This window comes from Alligator sinensis, unplaced genomic scaffold, assembly GCF_000455745.1.
Source record: "Alligator sinensis unplaced genomic scaffold, ASM45574v1 scaffold1097_1, whole genome shotgun sequence".
Taxonomy (NCBI): domain Eukaryota; kingdom Metazoa; phylum Chordata; order Crocodylia; family Alligatoridae; genus Alligator; species Alligator sinensis.
In genome coordinates, this window is record NW_005841950.1 from 3246457 (window position 1) to 3273514 (window position 27058).

General features: G+C 47.3%; 1 protein-coding gene across 1 annotated transcript in view; it reads right to left on the reverse strand.

Moving 5' to 3' along the window:
• CCDC33 (coiled-coil domain containing 33) overlaps positions 1–27058 on the reverse strand; it is a 200129-nt gene that overhangs the window by 122209 nt on the left and 50862 nt on the right. Inside the window, exon 5 of the mRNA XM_025199907.1 lies at positions 8885–9018. Coding sequence (XP_025055692.1) covers positions 8885–9018 — 134 coding nt within the window. The remainder of the gene's footprint in view (positions 1–8884; positions 9019–27058) is intronic.

Consider the following 27058-nt stretch of genomic DNA (forward strand, 5'->3'; position numbering starts at 1 on the left):
CAGGAATGCTGCTGGGATCATAGGGTTGCAGGGCATCGTAAAGCAGCTGCAACACCCTCTCTCCCTGGAGGGGCGAAGGGGGCAGCATCACTTAAGACAGTGGGGCCAACCTTTTTGGTAGGCATGCCCCAGCTTAAGCTGGGTGTTTGGTTGTAGCTGTGTTAGTCTAAGGCAGGCAAGGTTTTTTGGACAGATGTGATATCTTTTATTAGACCAACTGAGTAGTTGGAAAAAAGTTCTTAGCAAGCTTTTGGGCACAGTTGCCCTTGATGAAGCTTGCTAAGAACTTTTTCCCAACTACTCAGTTGGTCTAATAAAAGATACCACATCTACTCAAAGAACCATGATGGCTTAAGCTAGCATTCTCCCTGATGGCCACTCTGATCCCCTTCCTTTGTCTGATCTGCTGCTGTGTTCTGCTTTCTGCCTAATCTGCTGCTCTGCTTTCTGCTCCCTCCTCAACTTGCCATGCACCACAACCAGAGGCTGGCTTCAGACATGGGTGGTATTGGTCAGGAAGAAAGGGGTGTATCCAAGGGCACTGGGGGCTGTGTCCATTCTGGACATTTCCACATCAGCTTTCACCATCAGGACCCCACCAGAGCCATGGCCAGTACCTTCAAGATAGCCCCCTACTCCCAACAGAAATCTCCAAGAAAAACTAGTGCTGCTGCCACCTTCCCTTCACTGTGGGGGAATCCCCTGTGGGTACAAACTGAGACAAAGAGGTGGAAGTGTCAACTCCCATCACAGCTCTAATGACTCCAACCTACTGTGGGTTAAAACTTATTGAGGAGCAACAGAGTCCATATTCTAGGTTTCTCGGAGGAGACTGAATGAGAAGCCCCTGGATAGCTGCTTAGATTGCTTTTTAAGAACTCAGGATTCACCACTGATCCATCTAATCTGCCTCTCTGTCTCTAGAAAGAACCAGAACTTAATAGTTCAGGGAGAAATGAAACCCCTCTATCAAACATTTGGGCATATCTCCAGAATAGACAAGCACCAAGCAATTAAAATGAATACAGAGAATCCAACCCCCTTGCCTGATCATATCTTTGAACACCCAGAAGAGCAACTGGCCATTTGGATGGCTTTGGGATGGTCTCCCAGAGAAGTCACCAAGTCCCAAGGGGCTATTCTGTGTCCCATGTAGTACTTTAAGCCCCATGGTCAGATCATAGGAAAGTAGGGCTGGAAGGGACCTCAACAAGGTCATCTAGTCCAGCCTCCTGTTCAAGGCAGGATCCTCCTTCACCAAACCAATCCAGCCAGGCGTCTGTCCAACATGCTCATAAAAATTTCCAAGGATGCAGATTGCACCATGTCTCTAGGTAGCCTGTTCCAGTGCTTGACCACCCTCATAGCTAGAAAGTTCCTCCCAATCCCCAGCCTAGATTTCCTCTGCTGCAGCTTGAGCCTGTTGTTCCTAGTCCTGTACTCTATGGCCACAGGGAAAAAAAATCCATCTCCCATGTAAAAGCCCATACAAACATGCAGTAGGCTGTGCTCACCCTATGGAGTGGGAGGGACATTTGCACAGGTAGTGAAGTGGCTGAAGGTGAGGTGACTCCTGCTGGGTAGCTCAGGAAAAAGTCAAAAGATTCATGGCAGTGCAGAGCCAGTGACCTCCAACCCACGCGAGATTTGTCTGAGTTGGTGTTAGCAGGGCGGGGAGGCAGATACGCCTGCTGTAGGTGCTGAAGTGGAATCAAAGACCTTTACTTAGCCACATAACAGGTGCAGACTGGGCAGTAGCAGACTCCTGCTACACTGACATCCCAACATACCTGGAAGCATAGATTCATAGAGAAGTCAGCCTGGAAAGGACCTCCAGAGGTCATCTAGTCCAACCCCCTGCCTGAGGCAGGATCATCCCTATCCAAACCATCCTATACAAATCCATAATATAAGCTCAAATATGAACCAGCAGCATACCTATAGGCTGGCGAACTCCCTTCTTGAAAGCACAGTGGCAGAAAGAGATCTTGGAGTTATTACTGACTCCAAGATGAACATGGGCCGACAATGCGAGAACACCGTCAGTAGGCCTAACCGCATCTTGTCCTGCATCCACAGATGCATCACAAACAGGGCCAAGGAGGTGATCCTCCCCCTCCATGTGACACTGGTCAGGCCACAGTTGGAGTACTGTGTCCAGTTCTGGGCGCCGCACTTCAGGAGGGATGTGGACAGCATCGAGAGGGTCCAGAGGAGGGCCACCCGCATAATCCGGGGACAGAAGGGCAGACCCTATGAGAAGAGGCTACGGGACCTGAACCTGTTCAGCTTCCACAAGAGAAGGCTGAGGGGGGACCTGGTGGCCGTCTATAAACTTACTAGGGGGGACCAGCGGGATTTGGGAGAGACCTTGCTCCCCCGAGCGCCTCCCAGAGTAACAAGGAATAACGGCCATAAGTTGCTAGAGAGTAGGTTTAGGCTAGACATCAGGAGGCGCTATTTCACTGTCAGGGCGGCTAGGATCTGGAACCAACTTCCAAGGGAAGTGGTGCTGGCTCCTACTCTGGGGGTCTTTAAGAGGAGGCTCGACGTTTACCTAGCTGGGGTCATTTGGGCCCAGTTTTCTCTCCTGCCCCGGGCAGGGGGTCGGACTAGAAGATCTACAAGGTCCCTTCTGACCCTACATCTATGAATCTATGAATCTATGAACTCTTTGTAAAACTACTGTCAACCTTGACACAACACAAGATGTACCATCTTAACCTGCCACAGGTAAAGCAGGGGGACCACAGCAGCCAACATCCTGCTTCTAAAATAGGGTGTTAATATGTCTTCGAGAAATCCCAGGCAGAGGGCCACAACCCCTGCTACAGAGGAAAGCAAAACTGCCCGCAGTCCATACCAATCTAACCATTGGGTAAAATTCCTTAAGCTACCCACCTCAAGCTACCCAGCATCCTGACTTGGCTGGGAGAGCCCCAGCTTGAAAAAAAATACTGTCCCAGAGCCTCGAAAGAATTAAAAAAAAAGCAGGATTCAGGATCTTGTGCAGGTTTAAATTTTTTGTCCGGGAAAAAAAGCATGTTGCCCAAGATGGTGCCTAGTGGCACTGTGCTGAGACACCACAATCAAACTTTGCACGCTGTCTCCTGAACTGGGACCTGTAAGGCTGCCTCAGGGTGGCAAACTCAGAGTAAGTTAGTGACACAGAAGTCTCTGGTGCTGTCATTGCACGTCCCGTTGTGGTTCTTGTAATCCGGGTAGCTTTAACCTAGACACAGGCCATCTCTACAGAAGATACAGAAATTCACTCCTGACACCCGGTTCATCCCACTGGAGTGCGGTATGTGATTATGACTCTACCACCTCAGAGCCTTTCATCCTGCATGTTTCTCCAAATGCTACTAGGGTCAGTCTAGGTCCAGCCCAGGTAGGGACGCAGTCACCACTCTGGGCTAAATTGTTAAACCCTTTTAAGGGATGAAGTAGAGCAAGAAGTGTGAGCGGTAGAGGGTGGTGCTCCTAACCCTCAGAATTGAATGAGCCCACGGATATAAGATTTTGGGGTTGTTTTTTGCTCTGCTTGAAAGCTGGCACCCCCAACAGCACCACGCTGGCATACTGGTTCACCGAGGACTTGGAGGAAAGAATGACATGTTCTGAACCACCGACCCCATTTCCATCCGGCAGCGCCTAGGTGCTCTCTTCTCCTGGATCCTGACCAGACCAGGCCACGTTTATGATATACAACCTGAGGGCTCCCAAGCTTGGGTGGCCATGGCAGAAGGCCATTTCACTGGAAAAGCCTACTCTTAAGGAGGTCATGCAAAACTGCGGCAGTGCCCAGGGAAGCGTGAAGCTGTGTAATGACTCGGAGGATGCAATGTCTGCCGTCTGGCCCTCATTCACCAGGCTAAATGCAAAAGTCAAGCCCAACTTGGCAGCATTGTGAGAGCTCGCTGACCTGATTAGATAGCTCTGAGGAGGGGTGAGGCCGTTGCTTTGTCTCCCTGGCTGGTCTCCATGCTAGAAACATGCCTCATTAACCCCTGGTTTTGTCTTCCCCACACGGGGCTCCTTTGTGCATTAAGTCACTTGAAGTAGAGGAAAGGCCCGTCCATCACGTTTGCCCTGACACCCAAAGAATGGGATCTCACTTCTCCCTTCATTAACGCGGCCTTGCTTTCTGCTTCCCCCATCAACAAGTACAACATCACCACAGCAACAGCCATTGAAAAGACCCCGTAGAGGCAGCCAGAGACACTTCACTCAGAAGAGATAAGCCAACGCTCGCACAATCCACTCCCTTTCTCTATCTCTCTCAACACTTTTCTTTCCTTCCTTTCCTTGGTTTAATGCTAAGGGTGGTTTAACCCTCTCCATGACTACTTTCATCCCTTTTGGGGTCACAACATGGCTTATTGCCACAGGAGACTGAGATGGGGCAATCCACCAGGCTAACCCATTTGTCATAAGGAAGCGACTGGAAACCACTGCACCATCTCATTATGTCGCATCTCCATTGAGCTATCCTTTCCCCAGACTAATTACTGGCTGCATGTACAGGGAGAAACTTTAACTCTTACCTCACTCAGGGCCCATTACAGGGAATTATTTGAGCAGGAAGTTATACCCAGCCAATTCAGCAAGCCACTGAATATGCACAAAATTAAGGGTATGCAATGGTTTTCCAAAGACAGGCCAATTGCTAAATTGGGCCCTGAATAAGCCCCCTTCTTCCTCCTCTGCACTTCTGCCTGGGATTTTTTTGATGTCTTTGCTATTAAGTGAGATTAACTTGTACGTAGATCATACTTTCCTCAAACCCAGATTCCTCTCAACTGCATGGATGCACTGACCCAGGGGTCACTCAGACTTGCTGAGACAGCAGAGTTGGGGTTTCAAAGCAGAAAATCCTACTACTTGATCTTAAATAGACTAGCTATCAGCTGCTTGCAGTATAAACCCTGTGACACACAGTGGGACATTTCTGAGTCTCACCAGCACATGGCACTAGGACATATTTCAGGTTAGTTGGACTGTTGTAATATTTTATATGCAGTTAGCAACATTTGCAAAAGTCACTGGAGCTGCCTGGATTTGCAAAATCTTGTCTAAGTCTACCCCAACTGTGCAGTTGATCTAATAAAAAATATTAAGCACAACATTTCTTGCCTCCATCATAATTCCTGGACCATCATGGCTACATCACTCCAACACTACCAAAAGTCACTAATACTTTTTGTCACCTATTTTTTCTGGTGACTAACGTGAAACACTTTACAGGGATATGCTTTCTAGAGGCCAAGTGCTCAGTGTCTCCCCCACCAATGAAAAAACAAATCTCTTTAAGAGATTTCAGGTTAGCCATTCTTCTTTGTTATGGCTCTGATTCCCACTATCGGGTGGGAAATTCTCATTCTCCACTTGCGATCCACTGAATTCTCTGGTCATATGCTCAAATCTCTCTCCTTTTTCCCTATCAGTCTTCTGCCAGTTGGGGTAAAAAACTGAGTTGCTCAAAATGACCAGTCATTTTAAAATCCTTGGCCTCAGGCACATGCACGATGCAGAACTTTCCCCACAAAGAACTAATAACAAAATTGGGGCTTTTGAATGGCTATCTATGTGATGCAGGATCATAAGAGCTACAAAGTTTTACACAATTTTTTTCCTTGCCAAGCCGGCAAATTTTGGTTCCAACAACTGAGATCTTGACACAGGATCCTGCAGCTCAGGGAACATGGCCACACTGAGCCAACAAGGCATAAGAGTCTAGTAAAACCTACAAAACCTAGTGTCTAGGGAAAATGATTTCCCTTGGGGTTGGGAAAGTGAACACAGCTGGGATACAGACATCCCCATGTAGAGGCTTTAAAACAAATAAAGGTTTAGCGATATCCCTCCACTTTCAGATACTGCATCAACCTGTAGAGAAATAATTTTCTACTGTTATTTCATGTCTAGTCACATATAGGCATGGGTTCAAATACACACAGACTCTCAGCTGATGCCAAATGACATATTTCCCCTGGTACTGGAGCATGCTAATTCTCACCAGCAGAAGATCTAGCTCAAAGTTATTTTAGTGTGTGTGTCTGCCCTCATGTCCTTCCTGTGAGCACAAGTCAGGTATAGTAAGTACATCAAATGTTCTCTGATTTGGTTTGAGCAACATCTGAGCAATGAACAGGGTTAATGGAATTATATGTAATGCCATGATTGGCTTCCACGGACCTCCACATTCATTTTGCAGGCATCTGACTTTAATTTAATCCCAAACTCTAATTCCATTAGTGTTATTACAATTATATACTTAACTACACTGAGTTAGGAACAATAAAATAAGACCTAACCACCAGCACTGCAGTGGGGAAGCGAATAACTGGTAATGACTGCAGAATAAACAGGAAGGCTGTGGAGCACTAACGAGAAGCAATCAGACTAGACGTACAACAGGTCGGGATTCAAGGGCATTGATACTGCTCTGTCCAAAGCCAGGCATCCTGCAGATCAGGATAAGGACCTATTTTCCTAGCTGTCTCAGGGCTGTTCCTTCTTGGGACTGAGGGGAGTTGGCAGAACTACTGCCAATGTGCCACTCAAATGATCAATGTACTGGAATAGCCTAAGATCTAGGTGCCTTGGCTGTATTCCCAGCTCTGCCACTGCCTGGCTGTATGAGCTTAGGCAGAAGGCAGGACAGAGGTGCAACTTATAACAGGCCACCTAAATCAGAGATGCTTAAGCTTTTGTGAGCACGAGTTTACTTCATCATATACTTTTAAAGCAGCTGATGAAGTGAGCTCAGGCTCACAAAACTTATGCACCCCTGCTTTAGTTTACAAAGTGCATCTCTACCCTGCCTTCTGTCTGACTTCAGACTAACACTGCTAAGTACCTCTCTCTGTATGGTCTTAGGCAGATCAGTTCACTTTCCCATGCCTCAGTTTCCCCATCTCTATAACAGGGGTGACAATCCACCTTTGGAAAGTGTGCTGGGGTCTATTAGTAACAAGCACTGGAAGAGAGCTAGGTAATAGTATCATCATTAGCTCCCCAGCCCAGAGCAAATAGATCTCTAGGCTGTAGCAACCCTTCTCCAAAACAAAGCTACCCAGAAACACAAAGAAAAGCAGGGCTGGAAGGGAAATCATGTTGTCATCTACTTCAACCCCCTGCTCAAGGCAGGATCATCTCTCTCTAAACCATCCTTGCCAAGTGTTTGTCTAACCCAGGATTTAGCAACCCTAGCCCACAGAATCACTAGATCTGGTCCAAGGATGCAGGGGTTCAGCTGCAGGCATCCTCCCAGGAGAAGCAGTGGCTGCAGGTGGTCCCAGTGCCCACCTACTAGGCCAGGGGCAGGCAATTATTTTGGGTGGAGGGCCTCTTACTAAGTTTTGGCAAGCCATCGAGGGCCGCATGATAGGCAGCCGGGGGCAGAAAAATATTAATTTTCTAAATTTTTTAGGGGCCCCACGGGCTGGATAGAATGGCCTGGCGCGCCACATCTAGTCCCGGGCTGCATTTTGCCCACCCCTGTACTAGGCTCACCTGCCTCTGACCTGGGGTGGGTCACCATGGCCTGTAGCCAGAAAAGGTTGCCTACTAGGGCTGTGTGAATCAGCACCGTTTCATTTGACTTCTGTTTCACCGTTTCAAAGGACGGTGTTTCATTTTGTCATTTTGTTTTGTTTTGAAGCACTGTTTAGTTTTCTTTCATCAAAACTATTTCATTGTTTTGACGCTTTTCAGCGTTTTGCCCATAGGGTATAATGGGGAATCAGGAAAATGCCTATAACTTTGTCATTTCATGCCTAATTTAGATGAAACTTACAGGGATGGTAGCTCCTTCTGAGGGCATGAAGCCTGCCAAGTTACAAGGATATAGGTGCAGTGGTTTCTGGGAAACTGCACCTCAAGGTGCTGACAAACAAAACTCGTGTCACTTGCCAGCAGCGGCAGCCTCCCGTCATCCTACGCACAGATCTGGGGGCTCACACCCCAAGAAGGGCTGTAGGGTTGTGCCAGACTCCTCCTGGGGGTCTGGGCTCCTGGATCTGTGCTGGATGACAGGAGGCTGCCACTGCCGCCTGAGACCGGTGCTGGGCACAACCCGCACCCTGTGCCAAGAAGACTGGTGCTGCCGCTGGCCCCAGGCAGCAGCAGCAGCTTCCTGTCATCCTGCATGCAGATCTGGCAGCCTGCACCCCTGGGAGGAGTCCAGCAGTGCTGGGAGGACAGGTCTGCGGGGCTGGCGGAGTTGCTCGGTGCACAGCCCTGGCTCTCCCCCAACTCCTGCCACCAGGCTTCTTCAAAACTCGAAACGCTTCAAAACTTTTGAAACATTTTGTGTGCCCTCATTTCGTTTCAAAGCTGTTTCAAAACCTTTTGTTTTGTTTTTGCTGTTTTGGGCTCAAAACGTGATGAAACAGCTTTGAAATGAAACACTTGTTGAAATTTTGCACAGCCCTATTGCATACCACCAGTCTAACCTACACTTAAAAGCTTCCAGGGATGGAGACTCCATAGCCTTTCTCAATGATCTTCACATATGCAAGTCCAGTACCTGCCTTGATAGCAACTAGTGTGAGAGGCTTCAGAGTAAGGTATAAAACTCAACACAATGGTCTGCTTCATTTGCAATGCTAGACCATGGCTAGAATTACCTTCCTATGATCAACTTCTGTTCTAAATCATAAAGATTTATAACTCCTATACATAGGCTTGAAAGGACCTGATTCCTAATAGTTCTGCCCGTTGAGAAGTCATTCCCCAGCTGTGTACTGGGATCATTTTGACTTGGTAGCATTAGCATTTACCCTCATCTTTGAAAAGTGTCAGTGGCCCAAGTATCAGGCCATCTCATTTATATTCACCTCTCCCACCCCCACTATTCAGCTCCCTTCTGAAATCACACCTTCGTGGCCAGCATCTTCTGCATCCGTTTCTACTGTCACCTTCTCCTCCCAGGTTGGAGAGTAGGTAGGCTCTGTGGAGGCATGAGTCACTCCCTGGGCTTCCTTTTTGTTCTGTGCTTGGTATTTGGTTTTACTAGGAGGGGAGGAAAAAAAAATCACTCAAAATCAGAGTCACATGTATCTAAAGTAGCATAAACCTCGCCGAGGGCTGAAGAAGATGGAATGCCATTTCTACTCATGACTGAGTCAGAGACACTAGTCACATGAGGTACTAGTCATCAGAAAGGATCCCAAAGCATAGTATTGACTCTGGACCCAATTCATGCCTCCATTCAGTGGATGAATTTAGCAGGGTTTATTCATAAGGTTCATTTCCTCAGCCACCAAAATGCAGACAGTTCCAAGGTAAAGGACAGCAGCAATTTAAAGGTGCACAATAACACTGGCCTTGCTGTAGGAGTAGTAGTAAAACATTCTCCAAACGAAACTACAGGAGGAATCTAAAATAACAGGGAATGCAATTGCCACCCAGGGAAAGTTACTAGCAGGGCCCTCTTCTTGCACTGATGCCACCTGGATAGGAACCATAAAAGCCATAGTAGATGACCCATCCCGAGGTCCCTGCCAACCCTAATTTTCTACGATTCTATGATTCAGATCTTGGTAATAAATCTCATCTAAGGGAATCTAACTCAAATAGCCTCCACCCCAGCCCAGGCTGGTACCCCAGTACTGACACAAAGCAAAAGTGCTGCCTACTGAACCAATAGACCATTTCCCACTGGTCTTCTACTACTGTCACCCTTTCTTTGCTTTCCAAACAGGGTGCAGTGACAGAGGCATTTTATGGCAGATTGCTACATACCGTTCACACCTAAAGAAGTTGCAACAGATCTGTCTCGCATTGAGTTTGAGGGCAGCAAGAAGTCACAAACCACAAAGCTGCCAATTCAAACCCAAACTGTGTTGCTGAGGAGTAAAAGGCACAACACTGAATTTTGCCTTCAGTCTCACTGGGCACAGTTCAGGGCCTGGATCACTGTGGGCAGGATATGTTGGCCAACCTGGTCCTGGTCCTGCAGCGCTAAAACAGCTGACCTAGGGCTGGGCACCTCTATTCAGCTTTCCCAATGCTCCTGGGAGCATCATGCAAGCGCACCCTGCTGACCTACCCACCCCTCCATGGCAAAATAGGAAAGACCAGGCAGTGAAGTCACACTGAGGGCATCATCTGAGACTTCTCTTGAGATCTGTCTCCAGGGGGCAGTGGCTTCACAAACTCATTTCCAGGATTGGCACATAGCGAGCAGAAAGAGGTGGGTAGAGCATGAGTCTCAGCATGCCTCATGGGTGCATGATGGATATGGTATAGATATGCCCTCTACAGAGCATACGGTGGAGTTCTGTACAATAAAAACCTTCAGAGATGCTTGAAATCACATACTTCATGGAGAAAAAATGTGCTCAGCGAAGTGCTTGTAACAAATAAAGCAAGCAGCTCTTGGAAGGGACTGTTTTCGGAGCACAGCCGCACTCTAATAACTTCCCTTTCCCATTTGAGCATAACAGGATTGTTGAAATACCAGAGGAAGGGATTTGCTATGCCCAAGACTTAAACAAGGTCAAGGCTGAAACAGTCAGCAGAGACATGGATGATCATTGTCAGCATCAGGTTTGATGCAATTAGATTTCCCTTCTAGTAGGTCATTAAGTGTGTGGGTATCAGAGATGAATTCATAACATTTAATTGATTACATTAATTTATAGCCTTTTTGCTCCATAAAAAGAGCTGGAGAACAACAATTTTATCTTAGGATAGAGGTAAATTTAGTTTTCATGTCCTTTCCCTTTTTTAATGCAATGGGGGGGGGGGGGGGGGGGGGGCAACCTTTTTGGTAGGCAATGCCACAATTTAGCCCCACACCATCCCTTGTAGAAGAGCCAGTGACTTAGTTTAATTTCACATCATCTATATGTTTCAGCATGAGAAGGATCAAAAATGGCATTAGTCATGCTCCTTCTTTGCTTCCAGCTGCTCTCATACTCCCCTGCCTCCATCCACCAGCAAAGATGCAAGGATCAACACCTAATCCTTGTTAAGGATGTTCCTGCCCAGTCTATCCCTAATCATGATTACTATTAGGACTGAGCGATTAGCACCTAGAGGCACTGGCCGTGGACCAGGACTACAGGGTGCTAGGCTCTGCACAACTACAACCTTGTACTGCTATTCTCATACTTTTGCTGATACAGGCTAGGAGAGGTTCACAGACTGGCAACCACATTGTATGATATGACTTCCTCCTCTGCTCATGTCTGCACAATGGAGCTGTACTTGGTTTGCATAATACCTCACAGGCAATGGTAATCCCTGCTAAATTGCTAACATCTAGCCACGAGACCCGAGGTAGCCTGGAATGACAAACACAGACTCCTTTCTGACTAGGATCCCCTAAGCCTCCTTAATGAGAGCAGTGAAGCAAACGCATTTGAATGCCCCCTTTGTTCCCCTCTTGGCTCCAGCTCCATCTCTCACAAGGGCCCACTCGGATAATCCCCTCATATTGCTAGTTGGGCAAGGCCCCTCTGGGTCAGCACCAAAGGTGTCACATGTCCAGAGATCACTGTGCTGCCCCATCAATCCTCCCCAGCAAATAGCTTAGGGCTACTTGTCTTTTCTTCAGACCTAGGGCAGGGCAGAGGTCTAAGCAACTTCTGTTTGCCAAAATGAAAGGGGTCATGCCTGAACTACAGGCTCCTGGCTGGTGGTTTTCTGTCACTCAGAGTCAGTCCCTACCTGAGGATCAAAGTAAGGAGGCTTCACCTGTAGAAGAAAGGCCAATACAAGCTAGAGCTGCTGGCAAAGCTTAATCTACCAGATGCCTTGTGTTGTACCAGATCATGCTCATGAAAGTACTAAAATGGCCAACATGCAGCAATCGGGTGGTCTGAGATTTGGACAAGCCTTGTGAGATCCTCAGAGAAATGAGTTCAGCAGTTCTCAGTTTAATTTGTCCACACTTGGCTCAGTTGAATGGAGTCATATTAAGTTAACAATAGATACTGATACCATAGCAAGGATGAGGATATGTAACAGGGAACTGCCAGAGCCTAAGTGACTGGGTAAGTAAAGAGTTATACCAAGATTCAGATAAGAGAGGAAGAATGAGTGGGGTGCAGTCTTCAGCCTTCCTCAGGTTCAGGGAACCTGCTCTGTCACAGACTACCCATGTGACCTTGGGCAAGTCATTTAATTCTTCTCCACCTTGGTTCCCCACCTTTAGAATGGAGATAATACCACTTCCCTACCTCCCACGGATGTTGTGAGGTCCCCTAATATTATAAGGGAGCCACATAAAGTATCTGATAGATGCATTATGCCTAATTGTAGGTGATACTCCCAGTCCCTCCACTTCATTATCATTAAAATTTACCTTAATGACAACAACAATTTAAAAACAAAGCTCTCAGGAACTATGTAATCTGTGGAACTACCATTTGCAAAAGAGTTGGTCAAGAAATACTGTTCGTGCACAGATCTCACCTGCTTTCCCCCATGTGGAACAGCAAAAGGCCAGTTCTCAACTGGAACAAGCACAAGTAAATGTACAGTAGGGAATAATCCTGCATTGGCTGCAAGCAGGTGGACTAAAATGGGCCAATTTTTTCCCACACATAGATTGTAGGGTTCTGTACCCAGAAATACATCTGCCCCTGGGAGTCAACTTCCATTTAGGGCTACTTAGAATTATTCTTGGTCAAACATTTTTGTTTTAGGGCTTCTTTTTTTTGGATGGAAAGTTGCGTTTTCAGCTACATTTTTTGTGGAAAGGATCTACTTGTCTTGCAATATTTTAGAAGCGACATTGTAAAGCTGACCTTTTTTACACTGATCCCCAAAAACGGGTAGCATTACGTTGAAAATATGTCTGTTCCAGTTTTGGGACCAAAACCAAATAAATAAATTCACCTCAGAAAAGGTTGATGAAAACAAAAACTTTTCCAAGCATTGTCCATCCTGCTTTATTTGTACTCTAGAAATCTGGAGGTTAAATAAGTTTAAATCCCGATATACCAAGTAAGAAGAGAATGTTCTTGCTAAGTGGTCCAAAGGGTCTCATCAACATCTCAGGTGTCCCAAAAGATGCACCCAACGCACAAAGTTTTGAGTCAGATCTAAACCATCAAAGCCTCTCAGGTGGTGAAATCCTCAGTCTTGGTCCCAGCCTACTTCTGTTCCTCAGGAGCAATTATTGAGCTAGTCTGTTCAAAGAGTCTGGAGATCAGCCAAAAAGTTGAGCATCATGGATTGTTTCCAAGAAATGAGTGACTTTCCTAGGTTTAGGCAGCATGCTTAAAAGGTCAATACAGAAACATGATCTATGGCTTGGGACCAACCACCTTTTTAACAGCAATAATGACTCTGACTCTGCTTTGACGTGTACCATTGTAATTCCATGGTTCTCCTGATTTACAGCAATGAGGGCAATTAGCAAATCAGGCCTAATGTTGTAGTCTACGCCATACATTTAACACTGTGGTAGGGCCCCATGACTATGATATCTAAGCATCTGACAGTTCCCCATGCATTTATCGTCACAACCCGCTTCTGTCTCTCAGAGGGGCAGGGGCAGATCCAACGAGGGTGCGCTGGTACAGTCAGACCCTCTCTTCTGCCACCATTTCTGCTGTCCCCAGAAAAGCCCAGCAACCTGAACAACTGCTCACTGCACTTGGAGCCCTGGGACTTGCTTGACACACAGTCCCCCACCACTGCCACTGTCCCACTTGGCCAGATGGAGACACAGTCACCCACCACTGCCACTGTCCCACTTGGCCAGAGCATGGGGGCAGCTGCAGGACTGTGCATGTCCCGCTTTAACTGTGGGCTGCAGAGAGCAGCAACGGGTGCTGGGCTAAGTAAGGGAAGAGGCAGCAGGTAGGTTTCCTTTTCCAGCATCTGCTCCTTGCCACTGCCCATAGTCCCTCACAGTCCAGGAGCAGGCACTGGAAGGAGGACCCTGCCCCCTGCCACCACTGTCCCTGGCTAAGGCAGTCTTGAGGGGAGCCAGAGAGCTGCTCCTGCCTTGCTCCAGCCATGGCTGTAGGGAACAACTATGTGGAGAGCTAGGCTCAGTGAGAACAGCAGTGCACAAGGTCCTCCTTCCAGTGTCTGCTCCCGTGGCCAGAGGGGGACATGGGGATGGGAGGAGGAAGCAGGTGTTGAAAGAAGGAACCTGCATGACTGCCCTGCTTGGACAGTGCAAGAGCAGCTCTAGGGCTCCATCCATGCCTGGATCAGCCGGGGTCAGGGGAAGCAGGCAGGTCTTCCCCCCTTCCTATGCCTGCTCCCTGTCTAGATCCCCAGTGCCTTCCACCAGCCCAGGGGCTCCAGCCACATCTCGCCTGCATCTGAGATATGATGCATCACATTTCCTCCAGTTTACAGGAAGCAAAATTGAAGCACACAGAAACTTAGGGTCACTGGGCCACCAACTGACTGGAACAGGACCTGGTCCTTACTTCTTATTTAAGCATCTAACTCCCAGCAATTGCAATGGGAGTTGGGTGCCTACATCCCATTGAGGATCTGGACCTTAGTGACAGGATTACACACATAATCTGTGGCAGAGAAAGAAATTACACCGGAGACCCCTAAGACCCAAGCTAGCGTCCTAATGCTTCCTGCTATTATGCAGCATCTTCTTTGTCTTTCTGTATCAGACTTGCCTACTTCCTCATTTAAACTAGTCAAGCATTTACAACTCCCTCATTGCCATAATCTCAAAGCCCTTCCCTGACACGGTTGTTATGCATATTGCTGTAACAATGATATCCTTTTTATCCTAAAGGCTACTTTACACTCTGGAGGCCAATTATCCTGATGCATCAGTGAGAGGGCAGGCTGATATCTGATGGTGGAGGGAGAGAGAAGGTTAAATGGTAATGACTCTCCAAGTTAAATTTTAAGAGCACATAAATGATAACCAGTTGGAGCCATTGCAATCAAGTTTTGAGCATTTACAGGAAACTGCCTTGTGCAATTATCCATTTATACTGTTTATCTTCATGAGGGACAGCTTCTCACACATGCCATAATGGGGTCAGCATCATCAAAACAGTTCTATTAATCTTTCCTTCTCTCTCCTTTAAAAGCATATGCAGGGACTTCAGGTACCGGTTACAATCTGAAAGCGAGCTCCCGGTGGTCGAAAAATTCAACTACAGCATTCAAAGTATTGGGCACATATGGCATGACATTTATTTGCTGGATTCAGCTCCTTCTTCTGCTGGTAGGAACATCCAGCAAAGAAACCAGGTGGTGGCAATGGATGCTACTGACAGCTCTGCTCAAGGGAAGCAGGGAAAGGAGATTGTTCCTATCTGGCTGCATAGGTGGATTAATGCATGGGCCAGCTGGGCCCTGGGCCCCTGCCTTGGCATGGACAAAACTGGTGACTGGGCCAGGTGTGTACAATGCGCTGGGCTGTGGCTGCTGGCGGGTGCCACTTGCCGGGCGCTGCTGCAGCTGGACTGAGCAGAATGAGGGGCTACCCCCAGAGCTCAGTCTGTGCCGCATGTGCCTGGCAGGCAGCAGCTTGGCACCCCCGGCGCTAGCTCCACTGCAGACCTGCAGGTGGGGGTGGCCACAGCTCCTGCCCCAGGCCTGGGGAGCAGTACATCCCACTCCGGCCACTGCTCCCGCTGTGGGGAGGCTCACTGCCCCAATGAATCTTAATCCTCCCCTGTCTGGCTGTACAGCGCCTACAACAAATCAGGTCCTTCCTTACATGGGGCCTCGAGACACTAATATAAGCCAAGCAAAATAGGATTACCTCCTAAACTTCATCTCCCTCACTGATGTCATCCTATGGAGGTCAATTTTCTTCTGGCTTTTGTGGGCTGTAGGGAAGGCCATATCAACCAAAGCAGCATCCCCGGGTCCAATGATTTGCACAGTGATGGATCCATCAGTGATGGATCTGGCCCAGAGCGGGGATCAAAGAGTTGCAACACCATCAAAGAACCACAATGCCTTGCTTTCTGAGAGCCAGCTGGCTATGTCCCTCCTTCTTATGCCTGCCTCCTCATTCTCTTCTCCATCACTGACAGGTGCAATGTTGCTGATTCAGCTCCGCTCCACAGCTCACCATGGTGCTGGCCAGCCAGCTGCTCTGTAAGCCACCCTGCCCAACCAGCTCCTCATCTGTCTACATCTCCCAAATGGTCCCACTTAAACCTCTAAACCTTTGCTCTGGGCACATACAGAGTCGCAGAAGGTGTTCCTCAGTCCTCTGTAGTGCCCAAAGATCTTAACAGTGCATAGAAAGAGATCCAGCCTAGGACTCAAACACACACACTGCCTTTTGCTATACCTGGATCAATGGGCCTGGCCTGATACAAAGCAAGTTTTAATAGGACGTGAAGCTGATGCAGCCCTAGGGGGAATCCAGCCGGGGCCTGGTTTGGATGCATGTTCTCAGAGCACTCAGACAGTTAATTGCAACAGCCACGGTTTTCAAAGCAGAGGACTAATTGGCAGGTGTATTGGAAAAAGGCCCTAGGAAACTGATGACTGGAAATGATTATCTATTTCTTTAAACAGAGAGAGGCTCCAGGTCCCTTGTGACAAGGGAAAGGATGTCAATTTAATGGCTTTTTCTTGGCAGGGATGAGGCTGTGATCCGCAGGGCACCAAACAGATTTCAGACAGATGGGAGAACCTCACATGCCAAGAAACAGAGTCCATTTGGGAGTACCTCCCCTGCCTTGCAGCCACTGCCCTTAGCAGAAAACGAAAGCCATCTCCTTGCCTACTAACACAGCCCAGGGAGGCCAGGGGACCCAGCAATGCATGGTGAAGACAGGATGGGAGTAGAGGGATGGCAGGAGAGTTGCCTTTTAATCCATAATTGGGTAAAACCTAGACACTTTACAAACCAGGATGACCACGTGCTTCTTAGGCGAAGTCGCCAGGGTTAGGAAGAGGTTATTGGTAGGGACCTACCTAAATCGTGGTGAGATAAAGGGATTTTTGTGAGCTACTCACAGCTTGCAGAGCCAATTTCGCAGTGAACCCACCCTCCCGCCCCAGCGGTCCTGCTCCTTACTGCTGACTGGCCGAGAGGCCAATTACTCATCTTCAGACAGCAGCGTTGCATCTAGCTTCTTAAAATATGGCTCCAAAATCCTTTTGCTATCCTGGCTGGCACTTTCACCGAGTCTACGTCACTAGCTCAGTCTCCCAGTAGCTCTCTCAAACCACGTGCTCTATGCTGCAGGGACTGCTGCACTTTTGTTGTATTCCAATAAGCTTTCATCTTTTTTTCAGGTGATTCTGCACACAGTCACAGGAAATGCTGTTTTTTGTGGTTTCCGCAAAAATTGCAACATTGTGATTTAGTTGGTCCCTAGTTATTGGGCAAATCTGGGTACTTGCAAGTGGGCGCCACAAAGGTCAGTGGTTCTCAGCCTTTACACACAAAACTGGATTACTGTTGCTTTTGTAATGGCTCAGACTGAGCTTGGAAAGAAGCCTCGAGCCCCATTTTGCCTCAGTTCATTTCCTAAAAAGTCAGTCAAGACAAATCCTTTTATACAATATTCTTGCAGGGAACTGTCTAATCCTCATCTCTAAAGGGGAGGAGGGTGATCCTTTCCAAGAGCACATACTTTGCCATAAGAGGTCCTTAAGTCCTATTCCAGTGCCAAAACATGTGTGGATCCTTCTCCTCACTGATTTTTTGTGACTTAGTCTTACAGCTAAGATGATGGCATGTTAAACTTTAAAGGCACTTGAGCAGGCAGGAAGGAGATTGAACTTTGGTGCTTAATTGGTGGAATGGGGACTGGCCCATTGTTTCTAGAGACCTGTCGGTCATGAAGCTTCAGTCTTGATCCAAAAATCAGGGTTGTGTGAATGTACACACTGGGTTTGATTAATTATAGAGAGAGGCAATCCAGCAAATCTGGCCCTGGATTTAAATCCAGATGACACAGTCCTATCATTTATGAGATGGTTGGACCCAGGGGTGTCTCAATGATGAGGACATGACCCTGATATCAATAGACAGGTGTGCTTAGCAGGCTGACCCACTTCCCAAGTCACTAGCCTATCCATGAATTAATTCAGATAACAGAGCACCCCCACATGACAGCACAAGGACAATGTCTAACCCTGTTACTACATCTTGCCACCACGTGGTACATAAGAAACTGAGGCTGCATCAAGAGGCTGTGATGCAAATGTCTCGGAAGTGTGAATCGGTTGCTTTGTAGCAGATGACAAGGTTTCTTAGTGTCTAACAGTGGCTTTTCTAAGAGCCTTCACTGGAGAATGGCCAGTATTGCTCTTAGCAAGGGATAACTGGAACATCTTGGCTACAGGGAGCAGAGACTGGAGCTGTGCAAACAACCTCTCACTGCCAGGGACCTCAGATGGGAACTACCAGAAAATCCTACAGTCATTCATTCATAACAAAACAGCCCATGCTGCAGCCCAGCCTCTAGTTTCTGCTTAATTGAACGATCATTTCAGTAGGTAGAAACTTGTCCCTTTTGCAACAAAAGAAAACCAAGCCAAAACCAAACAAATGTCTGGTATATCCTATTGATAGTCAATGGGATAAATTTACCCCCAATTCTTCCTTTGCCCGTGAATTGCACAACTGCACATTGAATTCACTGCAAGATGCTCGGGCAGGGTGTGGGGGAGGAGGAATCAATAAGCACTTGCAATATTATGTGCAACCAAAGCACAAATAACTGGGATGGATAAAGCCTTGGCTTGAATTCCTGATGAGCTGGGAGACAGATTTAAGGGCCTGTCTAGTGTCTGGTTATAGCCACAGGTAGTGGCCCAGGCAGCACTGCCTTTTTCCTGGTGAGGGGAGCCACAGGGTTAGGGTGGTTTTCTCCTCAAAATGGACAGAGTCTGTCCTTGAAATATCCCTAAGCAGTCCCCAGATGCTGCTCTGTGCTATTTCTTCTTTCATATTCCCTTCCATTCCCTTTCAACCTCCTTCACTTACACCCCCCCTACCTTCCCCTCCCCCAGCCCTCAAAGCTATCAGCAGATGAAAATTTAATGACCTTTCCTTCTGAGCTATTGGATATCTTCCCCTCCATCCCCCAACATGGCTGGAGAGATTGTTTTAATGGAGTCCCCTGTTCACACATACCCTCCCACAACGTGTTAACGGGATGCTTACCTTGGAAGAAAAGGAGAAAGGCAACTCCCCTGCACCCCCTCCTTTCCTTGCCTTGCATCCCTTTGCTTTCACTTTCTTCCTTAAGTGTAGCTGCTGGCGTAGCGTGGCCAATTGTTTTATGAAACATCGTGTCAGTCCAGGCAGAATTCTGCACTCAGGGATGACAGATGCCACCGGTTTGCATGTACCTTTAATCCCAGCCTCTGTTCCTGCTCTCTGTCCCTGAGAGCACACTCAGCCACTGCACCAAGGATGGAAGGAAGGATCGTTCCCTTCCCCCTGCCACGGTGGGGATGTATGTAGTGACAGATCCACAGATGAACAGCCAGAGATGAGATCCCAGTGCCAAATTAAAGCCAAAATGACACACATATTCTAGGCGCTTCACCAAATACAGGACGCAGTGACAGCTGCATAGAGGGCCAGACTGTAGGCCTATAAGGCTACCGTTTCCAGCAGAATGAAGTTATACTGAATCAGCTCAGAGATGTTGATGCAGTTGGCAAGTTTATGTAAGATTGTCTTGTTCTTAAACACTTGCTCATGCCATACCACTAAGTTCTCCACAAGCATATCCTGTTGCTGCAAAGACTTCTGATATCATTGTCACAGAGCCACCCTTTGTGATGACACACTCAAAGCCAAGCTGTTTCAAGTCTCAAAACACCAACCCACCCGCATCTCTCTACCAACCCAACCACAAAATATCCTTATGGCTTACCAGTTTCGGAGGCAAAATAAAATATGATGACACCCTCCCCTCCCACCAACACACATCATCTCCAAGGTCCCCTATGGAAGCAAGCTCCAGACCTCTTTTTTGGTTTGAGTCTAACCACTCTGAAGCTGGACGTCACAGCAAAGAGTCTTTCTAGTGGGAATTCAGAGTGGGATCATCTCTATACTGCAGGGATGTGTGTTCTTGCTAAGCATGGTGCCAGCTCAGGGAGAGTGTGGGGGGGAGGATATAGAGACTCACAACCATAAAGACCCAGCCAAGAAACAAACAGGCTGCTGGGTCTGGAAGGTAGGAATTAGCATTATGTTTGTGCCATTCTGGCAGGGCTAGAAGTAAAATCAGCCCTCGATAATGAGCTCCATGGGGGATAGCAGCAAAGGCAACGTGCTCAGAGTCCGAATGAAGCCAACGTGGCCATGGGAAGGGGAAGCAAAGACGAGCTCCGGGCCCCTTCATTATTGGCTTGCCTAAGGAAGGGATGGGAAAGGCCAGGACGTGAAATGCAGGGCAACACATGGAGAGGTGCTTTGAAATCAACGGGTTGGGGGCGGATATGAAACAGGAAGAGCAAAGCAGCTTTGAAGTCTTCTCCCAACACCATGGGTTGTGGTAACATCCATCTTCTGCCTCTCCAGAACAGCACCAGGCTGTCAGGTCGAAGGGTCACCTCCAAAGCCAGCCTCAATCCAGGCCTGTGAAGTCAAGAGTCCCATGGAGAGCAAAGCTTCCAGAAGTACAGTCTTTGCAAACGCCAATCTGGTAGGGGAAGGCATGATCATTAGCAGCATGCTATGGGTGGACTGTGGCTGGGAAACAGAGGGATGAGGGTTTGCTAGGAAAATGCCCATTTCCCTTTTAAATGATCTCCGTGTTTCACATCATTAGCTTTATCCATGCCAACTGTTCATTACTTGGTTTGTAACTACTTCTGATAACTTCTTGCTCCACAGAAGCTACTCCCTTCTCTTTAAATGCCCACTTCTAGTTACATAACAGGCTCAAACAAAGTCATTCAGCTGAATCTGCTTCCTTCCCAGACCTGCGGAAAGGCACTTTGTGCCAGAAAGCTTGTCAGATCTCTCCTCCTTGCTGTAAACTTGGTCCAATAAAAGATACAGGTTTCCCTCACCAACCACATTTTTGCCAACCCCGGTTTTGAGTATCCACGTGTAATATTCTATATACCATTTTGGCTACCACGGTATACAGTTTTGAGTAACCACAGTTTCCTGTGGTTGTGCATCAGCCCCCCCCCTGCCATTTTTCCCATAAGTCTTTTGTCTTGCCAACCACGGTTTTGCCAACCACGGGAACTTTCAGGAACCTAACCCCAGTGGTTGGCGAGCGAAACCTGTATCACCAAATGAATCCTGATTCTCACATATTCCCTGGACCATCGCAGTTTCAACAGCACAACAACACTACTACAGTCACAACACAGGAGGAGGGAAGATTTGGGGAAATGTCAGGCTTGAAAAGACCTGGGGGTGGACACAGACAACAAGTTGGGTAGGAACGATAGCAGCAGGGTTAAAAGGCCCAGTTTTGGGCAGTGTAGCAAGAGGCATGATGCCAAAAAGCCAGGAGGCAACAGTCCAAATCTTCTGTATGTAGTTCTGGCAAGAGAAAGCTGAAGGAGCTATGTTTAGTCCTAGGTCCTCAGTACCTGAAGACACCTAAGAAACTGAAAGGAAGGACAGTGATCAGCATGATCCAGGGCAATGACTCTCAGCCTTTTCTATACTATTAACCTATGTAATAATAGCATAACTGTCCAGGACTTCACTGCTAAACAAGGAGGGTGGCCATACTACACAGCAAAGACCTTCAGCTAGACAGCCCATGATCTAAGGGTTGAATGAGAAGGAAAACACGCAGACATAACTGCATGCAACTTGCCTAGAAGACAACTGAGGAGGAACAGGGTAGGGACAAGAAGAACATGACGAATATCTACAAGCAGCATTAAGGGCTAACCACAGACAGAGTGTTTTAGAAATGAGGACATAACAATAAGGAAATTGAGGCGTGTTTCAGGGATCGTTTGCTGAAAGACAGATTGATTTTTCAGCTGTGGAACAGTCTTTTGAGGGAAATGGTTGAAATAGGATCATTTGTGTCACTTAAAATTAGCTTGGACAAAGCCCTGGCAAAGGCTCCGCCAGGGCTCAGCAAGGATGCATATGCCATGCCGAATCAGTGACTCTGGCACATCCTGAAGGGCCGAGAGCCATGCTCCTCCCTAAGCAGCTTGATTGGGCCCAAGCTACTGTATTTTGCTTGCCACGGTGACCTAGATTGTGCCGGCTGGTACGACTGCCCCTAAACAGAGTGCCTAGTTTTGCAGGTCAGTGGTGCACATGACTGCTCAGCAGTAATACTCAGTTAGGATCAAAGCCTTCCCTCATTCTCACCTTGGGTAGCATGGAGATCAATGGGCAATGTAAAAATTGCCTGCTGACTACTGTACCCATGCCTCTGCTATAAAGGTCACAGATTCCAGACACTATTGCCAAGATTGTCTATGAAATTTATGAAATCTATGAATTTTCTGTTGACCGGAGAATGCTCCTCTCAGGATCTAGCTCCAGGGAACCTCTGCCCCTCAGTGCTCCCCTCAACAACCAGGATCCCAAGAACAACCTCAATCCCTACAGGAGCAACCTTTATGTCCCTTCACAGTGCTCTTTTAGGCACCTGGAATCAAAACTCATGGCAGAGGTGATATCTTTTATTAGACCAACTAGATATTTGCAAAAAAAGTCTTTATTTGCAAGCTTTCTGGCATACACACCCTTCCTCAGGCACAGGAGAATGCAAAGATTGTAAACTTTCTCCTAGGTGAAAATGAATTTTATAATTTTTGCATTCTCCTATGCCTGAGGAAGGGCGAGTAGACCCAAAAGTCTGCAAATAAATATTTTTTTTGTTGCAAATATCTAGTTGGTCTAATAAAAGATATCACCTCTGCCATGAGTTCTGATTCCTTTTGCTTGTAAACCAATATGGCTACAACTTGCATCCCTTTTAGGCACCTGGTTCCCAGCGTATCCCTCTCCATGTCTTCATCAGCATGCAATGCTGTCTGAAGACCCACACACGGTTTTCAGGAACAGGCCCTGGCACTTATTTTAAGGTTAAGCTGAATTCGCTACTACTGTAAGCAGATGCAGCTCCACTGAAATCTATGGGCCCCTCTAGATGTTCAGGTAAATGTAAGATATAGGACCTGATGTGCAATCCACACAACTGCACCTCCTGCCACGCCACACGTGCATGCCAGGAGGCATGTTTGTGGGATCCAGCATCAGATCCTATCACATCTTATTGCCAGTGCAGGGGAAGCCTGGGATCATGATCCCAGGCTCCCCCTGCCCTGGCAAGTAGCCAGCTCCCGCAGCTGATGCAACTCCCAGCTGCAGCAGGGCTGGAAGAACAAAAGTTAAGTCTCTGGGAGCAAGCACAAAGTATGCACACATCCCTTTCCTACAGGCTGAGAAGGGGTCCCTGGTCCTCTCATCATTTCAAAGAAATTCCCCAAGATGTCAGTCAGGGCTGTTCTGAAAACATCACTGGAAATGACATTTCAAGGGAAAGAGGAAACAACATTTCTGCTTTGTCTTTTCTGTTTCCCAGCCAGCAGTAATGTTAGTGACTGTATAGTTAGCCTCTCTCTTCATTCTTATAGCCCCAGCTTGTGAGTTCCTACAAGTTAGATCAGTGGTTTTCAACCTTTTTAGACTTGAGGCAGCTCCTCGAAAATGCCAGCTCTTTGTTTTCACTGTTATTTTGACCACAGAAAAATACTACAGCAATTTTTCTGTTGCAAAGAACTCAAAAAGACCACAGCAGGTCAGAATGGTTTAACACTATGGATTCCCAGCTGAAATCTCTGGTTTATAGAACCACAGAATCACAGAAAATGAGGGTTGGCAGGGACCTCAGGAGGTCACATCTAGTCCAATCCCCTGCTCAAAGCAGGACCAGCCCCAACTAGATCATCCCAGCCAGGGCTTTGTCTAGCTGGGTCTTAAAAACCTCCAAGGATGGAATTTCACAACCTCTCTGGGTAACCTGTTTCAATGCTTTATTACCCTCCAAGTGAAAAGGTTTTTCCTAATATCTAATCTAAACTTCCCTTGGGGCAATTTGAGACCATTGCTCTTTGTTCTGTCACCTGCCACCACTGAGAACAGTCTAGCTCCATCCCCTTTGTAACCCCCCTTCAGGTAGCTGAAGGCTGCTATTAACCCCCCCCCATCAGTCTTCTCTTCTTCAAACTAAATAAGACCAGTTCCCTCAGCCTCTCCTCAGAAGTCATGTCCCCAGCCTTGTAAACATTTTTGTTGCCCTCCACTGGGCTCTCTCCAATTTGTTCACAGCCCTTCTGTAGTGGGCCCAAAACCAGACACACTGCTCCAGATGTGGCTGCACTAGTGCCAACTAGAAGGGAAGAACCACTTCCCTTGATCTGCTGGAAATGCTCCTACTAATGCAGTCCAGTATGCCGTTAGCCTTCTTCACAACAAGGGCACACTATTGGCTCTTGTGAATCATGTTTGCACACCTAGCGGAGCTAATATTGTGTGGCACCCTCTAGCACCCTCGAAAGGATCCCAAAGCGCCTCAGGATACTGTGTCATCCTGGTTGAGAATCACTGGGTTAGACAGGGGAGAAGCTCATCTTTCACTGGAAAAGCCAAAGTGTGTTTCTAGCCTTCAGGACTGGAAATTTGACCCAAATACTGTACCCCTAATCAAACGGCAAACAAAACAATGCATTTTTAAAAAGCTCATGATTTTTCATCCACTGTCATGACTTTTTGGGACCTGAGTCCTACTGTTTGAATGCTTAGCCCTACTGATATCTGACTAATTCTTTCTACTTGTGCACGCCATGTCTCTTGGCACTGGAGGAGAGGAAGAAGGGTTCAGTGGTTAGATACCCATTTGGGACCCCAACTTCCCAGTCTCTGCTTCATCACAGATTTCCTGCAAGACCTCAGCCAAGTCGCCTCACATCTCTGTGCCTTGGTTCTCCATCCACACAAGAGGAACAGCTGCAGTGCCCTACCTCCCCACAGCGTTGTGAGGATGAAGGCATTTGAGATGGAGAGGTGCTCAGATATTGTGTATAAGTATCTAAGATACAGCATTCAGCCTCTCACGTGACACCACTCGGCAGCCCCGCTAAGTGAGGCACCAGGGTTATTCAACAAACAAAGGCTTTGAAAAGCAAACCTTGTTTGGCAATATTCTGTTTTTATGCGAGGTGTGTATGGCCCCTACCTTGTAAATATTTATGCAGCAATCTAAGGTATTGTCTCTAAGCACTGGAGATTTTTCTCTCAGGGAGCCCATTCCTAGCAGAGGAGCAAAACAAGGCAGTTGCAGTGCATTATTCCTACTAAAGAATAAAAAGAGATACAGTACATTGCCACACACACAGCAGAAATCCAGGGCTGGATCTACTAGCTCATTAGCACTGCTTTGCACGTTCTAAGAAACCTCATCTGGCTTTACCACCCAGGATAGCTGCAGTGTGTATGTGGTTCATAGAAGTATCACACCTACGGTGGCCATCAAGATACTTCAAGAATAGAGGACAGCAACTGCCACCACCACCATGAACGTTGCATGCCTCCTGAGGCTGGGGGGCATGGTGAGCTCCCGCAGGCAGTGTTTGTGGTGTCGGCGGCAGAGGGATGGCAGTGGTGAGTGTGGAGATCCTGCAGGCAGCCACAGCGGTGTCGGCGGCAGGCCAAGAGGGGAGCTCCTGCAGGCGGCTGTGGCGGTGTCGGCGGGGGGGGGGAAAGGGGGTGCTGAGCAGTGAAAAATAGAGGACATAACGGCATCTAGTTTCATATCAATAGAGGACAGAGGACCAGAAAACTGGACTGTCCTTTATAAAGCCAGATGAATGGCCACCCTAATCATACCTACAATGTAACTGGGGTTGGACAAACAGGGCAGTAGCCCTGGGCACTGATTCTGAGTGGGTGCAAGATTTGCACAGCTGCCACTACTGCCATGCTAACATTTGAACCCAACACCAGCCACCCCCACACCCCTCCACTCCCCCCCCCAGCACAGAAATGGCTTGTTTTGCCTGTGTATTACACCAATCAGGTATAATACAATCAAGATGGCCAACTTCCACCGTGCTATTACCCCTTTTAAAGACCCCGTTTCTGGAGTTAGCGGATTAGGCGAGAATGTCAGGGTTATTTTTATTTATTGATTGATTGATAGATTGATTTATAACAAAAACGCAATTTCTTCCCTCCAGAATTGCAAGAAAAAAGCTTGGAAAACAAACACTGAGTGTAACCTAAAGGTTCAAAATGGAAGACAAATAAAAATAACCTGCCCCTATTTCTTTCTTCTTTTTTTTTTAAACTCAAGATTTTTTAAATTACTCAGGTTTCTGGGGACTCTTGCTCATTTTTTTTGAGCATGTTAATAAGAGACACTGCCTTGTCTAGTCAGGAAATACATCCTGCTTTGGGGGTGGGGATGATTTTTTTATTCCATATTTCTACAGCGCCTAACACGATGGGAGTGCCACCACAATATAAAAAATAAATAATAATCTGCAGTCTAAGCTCCAGTTGGTCATAGCTAATTGTGCAGGCTGCCTTCTTGCAATGCATGTATCTTATTCATAGATGTGAGGGTCAGAAGGGACCTCAACAGATCATCAAGTCTGACCCCCTGGCTAGGCAGGAAAAAGTGCTGGGGTCAGATGACCCCAGCCAGGTGACTATCCAGCCTTTTCTTAAAGACCACCAAGGTAGGGGCGAGCACGACCTCCCTTGGAAACCCATTCCAAATGTTGGTCACCCTTACCATGAAGTTTTTCCTGATATCTGTCTAAATCTGCTCTCCATCAGTTTATGACCATTGTTCCTTGTTAGCCCAAGAGGTGCCCTGGTGAACAGAGCATCTCCGATCCCTTGCTGCATCCCCCTAATGAATTTGTAGGAGGCCACAAGTTTACCCCTCAAACTTCTCTTGAGGAGGCTGAAGAGGTCCAGGTTCCTCAGTCTCTCCTCATAGGGCTTGTCCTGTAAGCCCTTAATCATCTTGAAACTATGATGTTTTTGATTCCTAGGTGCTGCATCTTAATATCTTAATATCACTGAGACTATGAGTAGCTTTATAAGGCACCCCTGGAGCAGTGCTGCTTTTGCAAATCTGGTGCCTGTTGCAAGTTCAGGGTT